This window comes from Nerophis ophidion, linkage group LG13 (genome assembly GCF_033978795.1).
Source record: "Nerophis ophidion isolate RoL-2023_Sa linkage group LG13, RoL_Noph_v1.0, whole genome shotgun sequence".
In the NCBI taxonomy this organism is placed as follows: Eukaryota; Metazoa; Chordata; class Actinopteri; order Syngnathiformes; family Syngnathidae; genus Nerophis; species Nerophis ophidion.
Window position 1 is genome coordinate 46,227,877 of NC_084623.1, and position 6,000 is coordinate 46,233,876.

At 36.8% G+C, this 6,000-nt stretch overlaps 1 protein-coding gene across 2 annotated transcripts in view; it reads left to right on the forward strand.

Annotated features, from left to right (window-relative positions):
- The window catches only part of rasa2 (RAS p21 protein activator 2), a 65,978-nt gene that overhangs the window by 35,598 nt on the left and 24,380 nt on the right, over positions 1–6,000 (forward strand). For both annotated transcript variants that reach the window (XR_009809307.1, XM_061919062.1), the window contains exons 6-10: positions 438–521; positions 615–687; positions 2,898–2,974; positions 3,379–3,480; positions 5,833–5,986. Coding sequence is in view for 1 of the 2 variants with exons in the window: in XM_061919062.1 (XP_061775046.1) it covers positions 438–521; positions 615–687; positions 2,898–2,974; positions 3,379–3,480; positions 5,833–5,986 (490 nt within the window). In the remaining variant the exon portion in view is untranslated. The remainder of the gene's footprint in view (positions 1–437; positions 522–614; positions 688–2,897; positions 2,975–3,378; positions 3,481–5,832; positions 5,987–6,000) is intronic.

The window sequence follows — 6,000 nt, forward strand, 5'->3', positions numbered from 1 at the left end:
TCAACTTCTTTCTTGAAGTCAAAATTGGCTATGTGGTCACCAGGAAATTGTGTTGTATTTGTGCATTTGTTAGCAAACAAACACAACTGTCGGGTGTTGCGAACAAGAATGCCAGACAGAGTGTGGCGCAAAGCAGGAATAAATGGCTCTCTGATTAGTGACCAGGACTGGGTGAGCATCCCGATCACTAATCAGCACCCATGGCAACTAAGAAACCAAACGAGGGTGCTGAAACTGAAATAAACAACTATGGAAATACCCAACTAAACATAACATGACCTGTGCAACAGATCATGACAGCATTGACAATAAAAATAAATAAAGTAAAATTAAATCCATCCTTCAAAAGATCAGCCGCATTCGGAAAGAAGATGTGGTCTAACGCTATCTATGTTTTTTTTTTACGACCGTCCCTGTATTTTCTCTGTTATCTGCAGGATAATAGAGTGCCAGGGATTGCCTCTTATCAGTGGGCAGATCTGTGACCCATATGCCACAGTTTCGCTCGAAGGACCTGCTAGGTAACTCTTTCAGTGCCACACATTCTGTTTACTGAAGGAAGTACATCATAACAAAAATGTGAAATGATGCCAGTTATTTGGATGTCTCATCAGGTCTGACCAAAAGAAAACGAAAGTCAAGAAGAAAACCAGCAACCCTCTTTTTGAAGAAACCTTCTTCTTTGAGGTACATTTTTATAGAGGTGTCCCAATAAAACTTTTTTTGAATATTTTTGACTTGGGTTGTGAGGTATACTGGTATTAATAAAGCACCGGAGTACTAATGAATCAAAAACGGTACTATACTGCCTCTGAAAAATACTGGTTCCGTATTTTTCGGATTATAAATCGGAGTTTTTTTCATAGTTTCATAGTGCGATTTATACTCTGGAGCGATTTATGTGTGAAATTAACACGTTACTGTAAAATATCAAATAATATTACTTATCTCATTCACGTAAGAGACTAGGCATATATCAGCAATCGTCACACGCACGCGTCAACCAATAAAAATTTGACGTGGGCGGGTCATGGCAGAAGTGCATTGTGGAAAAAAAAAATGCTACCTGCTACTACTTCCGTACCTATGAAAATTGATAATTTCCCATTGGTGGTAACTTCTAAAAACTGAGAAGGGCTTTAAGGCAGTCCTGCGCAACCTGTGGGAGCAGTGGATGATGGATGGAGAGCACAGCTTCACGGCAACCGGGAGAATGCGCCATGCAACTTTTCTGGATGCCATTGAATGGATCAACAAAGCATGGCCTTCAGTGACAACCGAAACCATCCTGTCCGGATTCAGAAAGACTGGATTAATGCAACTGACGATGACTCTGACGTAAGAGACGTACCGATAGAACAGGAAGCGGCGCATTGTCTACCTTTGGAGTTGGCAGAAATGTTTGGAAGCGACACAGAGAAAGAATATTTCATAGGATTTAGCGATTAGGAGTGACAGATTGTTTGGTAAACGTATTGCATGTTCTATATGTTATAGTTATTTGAATGACTCTTACCATTATATGTAACGTTAACATACCAGGCATGTTCTCAGTTTGTTATTTATGCATCATATAACGTACACTTTTTCATCCTATTTTAAATTGCATTACAAATGTCTATTCTTGGTGTTGGATTTTATCATATACATTTCCCCAAAAAATGCGACTTATACTCTAGTGCAGGCCTGGGCAATTATTTTGACTTGAGGGCCACATTTAGAGAAAAAAATGTGTCTGGGGGCCGGTATGTATATGTTTAGGAACACTAATACAAAATCTTACAATAATGTCTGATTGAATGCTAAAAACGTTATGACAGATCGCCTTAAAAAAACGTAATGGAATTTTAAATATTTCTATGAACGATAAAACACTGAATATTGACAAAACATGAATGTCACACACCCTTTCAATCAACATATTTTACAATCAAGTGAAACGCAACAAAAAATGCAACAAACAGTGAAATATGAACGCGATGGGTACTAAATAAACCCACCTACAATCTGATATATCTGATATTTGTTGAATTTCCCCCAGGGATCAATAAAGTACTTTCTATTCTATTCTATTCTATTATTTTCTATATATCCTTACGCTTTAGAACAGGGGTCTCAAACATGCGGGCCAATTGCGGCCCGTGAGACGTTATTTTGCGGCCCGCACTTTTATATGACAATTTAATGTTGGTGCGACCCGCGAGTTTAATATGAAGGGCGCTTGACAGCGTCATTCTTGACCACGTCCCCAATTTTCCCGGGAGACCCCTAAATTTCAGGTCACCAATTCTCTCGAAGCCATATCATTCAGGGAGTGCCATAATGGCACTGCCTTTAGCGCCCCCTACATCCTGAACTGGCATCGTTCAAGCCCAGTTATATATAGCATCTGGCCATGCAAGACGCACGTGTGTTATTGCAAGATATATTTGATCAGCAGCTACCCAGGTCACACTGTGGGTGGCCGTAAAAAAAACTTTAACACTGTTGCAAATATGTGCCAGACTGTGAACCCACACCAAACAAGAATGACAAACACATTTCGAGAGAACATCCGCATCGTAAGACAACATAAACACAACAGAACAATTACCCAGAATCCCATGTAGCCCTGACTCTTCCGGGCTACAATACACCAACGCTACAACCAACCCTATATCAATAGGTTTTCTGTTTAAATAAAGCCAATAATAGCAATTAAACTCAAGCCTTGACATTTGGCCAATATCAATCCGACACAATATCCTGTTAAAGTTCCTGCGGTGAAAAAAGGCCTAATATCGGTATCGGGACACCCCGACAGTTTAAAACATTTACTCGTTAATGTTTCTCAATGTTCATCTTGACACTTCACGCTTTCTTTATGAAATAAAGATATTGTCTGTGTTGATTTTCAGGTTACACGATCCAGCAGCTACTCCAAAAAGTCACATTTCCAAGTGGAGGAAGAGGACATTGAAAAACTCGAGATCAAGTTAGTTTTTTCTTTCATTCATGAATAGCTTTGTCTATTTACAAAAACAAACACAAATGTGATCAAGTACAAATAGTGAATCTAAGTGTACTGATAGAAAGCCTTGATTTCTGGTTAAGGATAGTGGGCCTTCCATGACAGTGGACCCTTAGTTCGTGGGGTAAGACTAGACAAAATTCGAAGGTAAACCTTCATGCATGGTTTGGAAGATTTGATTTGAAGTGGTATTGTTGCATGGTTACTCAATTGACATTTATGAACCAAGCAGAAAAGCACAGCTGAAGCAACCACTGAAAATGTTTGTGCTATTGATTTGGTTATGTAAAAAAAACAAAAAAAGTCTTACCTGATTCACATGTTCTCTCCCTGGCACACGTCTATAATTGCATCTCGTACCTTTTCAGAGTTGATTTGTGGAATAATGAGAATCTGGCTCAGGATGTGTTCCTGGGGGAAACGCGGGTTCATGTCAAGATCTTGAGAAATAATCACATCCACAAAGCCTGGTAAGGACAACAATGTTATTTCACCGCCGACATATACTGTACCATGACAGAAAAAAACAAATTTTTCCTTGCCAGGAAATAAGACATCTGTTGCATTTACCCGCTTCCTAAAATCAGACTTAACCATGAAATATGATAATAAAAATGAAACATCATTGTTATATATTCTACATATTTGTGTTATTCTCTATCTTAATTACATTTTGAGGTATTTTTTTCTGAAAGAAAATATTTTTTCAGGTAAAATCACACTTTCCTTTCTTCATGCGCTTGGGTTTTCACTCAGTTGTTACCGAAACACATGGAATGTCAGATCTTCTGAGCACTTATTTATTTTTCTAATTATTCAAAAATATTTAAACTTTGACTTGGGGAGGCAAGAGGGGCTTTCAAAATAAAATCCCAGGACAGTCCAAATATGTATATATTCTTCCCTGTTTATTTTTTTTAAGACATTTTTTGTTTGAGTCACTGTAATGCTGCTTAGTGTCAACATGCTACTAGCCTCAAAGCCGTGTGGTTATATTTCATGTATTTGCTAATTCTATGTTTAAACTCACTCCTGTTACTCAATGAGTCATCTTTGCCAAAGGAATCTTTCACAAAACAAATGCTGCTCGAGATGGGCCGATACGTATTTTAAGAAATTTAAATATGTGCATTAGGAAATTAAATGAGTTTATTTCGGTCGTATAATCAACCATTTTGTGTGATCAATTTAACATCACAGATTATACATATTTATCATACACATACACACACAAAAAAAGGAATTGGCTGAAGCCAAGGCTTATAGTTGCCTATCGTATACATTCACTGAAAATTAGATTGCCTGGAACATCAACGTTAAAAAAAAAAAAAATCAATGGTGTGAAAGTAATCGTTGCTATATTTGATCATTTATAGCAGTGGTTCACAACCTTTTTTCAGTGATGTACACCCTGTGAACATTTTTTTAATTGAAGTACCCCCTAATCAGAGCAAAGCATTTTTGGTTGAAAAAAAAGAGATAAAGAAGTAAAATACAACGCTATGTCATCAGTTTCTGATTTATTGAATTGTATAACAGTGCAAAATATGGCTCATTTGTAGTGGTCTTTCTTGAACTATTTGGAAAAAAAAGATTGAAAAATAAACAAGTGATTTAATTATAAAGCGTTCTACACATAGAAGTAATCATCAACTTAAAGTGCCCTCTTTGGGGATTGTAATAGAGATCCATCTGGATTCATGAACTTATTTCTAAACATTTCTTCCCCCCAAAAAATAAATCTTTAAATTTATGGAACGTGTCCACAAAAAATCTAGTTGTCAACACTGAATATTGCCTTGTTGCATTTCTTTTCAAAATTTATGAACTCACATTCATATTTTGTTTAAGTATTATTCAATAAATATATTTATAAAGGATTTTTGAATTGTTGCTATTTTTAGAATATCTTAAAAAAATCTCATGTACCCCTTGGCATACCTTCAAGTGCCCCCTGATTTATAGCAACGATTACTTTCATCGCATTGATGATTATCAGATTTAGAGCTGATTTGGTCGACATATCTTAATTTAAAAAAATATCTGTGTGTACCCGAATCATATGTAAGTCTCTTATAAAGAACTGAAATATATTATTATTAGTGACCAGTTTATATTTGACAATAACAAGCTGGAATGTTTTGTCTAAGTTACCTTTGTTTTATTCATTTTGCTGTTGACTTCAGTTCAGTCTGCTTCATTTATGTTGCATGCAATGGTTAATATATATAGAGTACTTGCATCAACACGAATAAAAAGGAAAAATGCCAAAAAAGTAACTCCAGCCAAACCAATTATAGAAATTAAACACATTAAATGATGGCTAAATTACATTAGTGTTGGCAATGCAGAATTAGGAGCTGTAGTATTCGATGAAAATGTGAATGCAAATGTCTATGCAGAAGTCTGAGCCATAGTCTTTGTTGCCATGGTTACATTAAAACATTTCACTTACACTGCATATGAAAGTTCCAGCTGAGTGGTTACATCACCAGCAAAAGAGGACACAGATGGCAAACACAAGCGTGATTTATAGCGCACCGACAGAACCTCAATCATTTTATTTTGCAGCACTCATGAAGGGCTGATATTAAATATAGTACAGGGTTAATCGTCGGCTAAAAACTGTTTTACCATTTATTTCTTTTCACTCATTTCTTTAAGAACCACTAAGGCTGATACATTCCATGTGTTTTTATGTACTTTGATATAATAGTAATGACGACGATACAGAAGAAAGCATCGGCTTGTGAACATCTTTAACATTCGCTGTTTGAGCTGATATGGCCACAAAGTAAGAACGTATCACTTTGGTCTACCAGGTATCTGCTCCAACCTAAAGGGAATGGCAGCAAGTCAAAGTCTGATGACTTGGGATCCTTGCGTTTAAAGCTGGCCTACATAGAAGACACGGTGCTGCCACCTGCCTGCTACACACCACTCTGCAACCTCTTGCTCAAATCTCCTGACGTGAAGGTAAGACAATACAA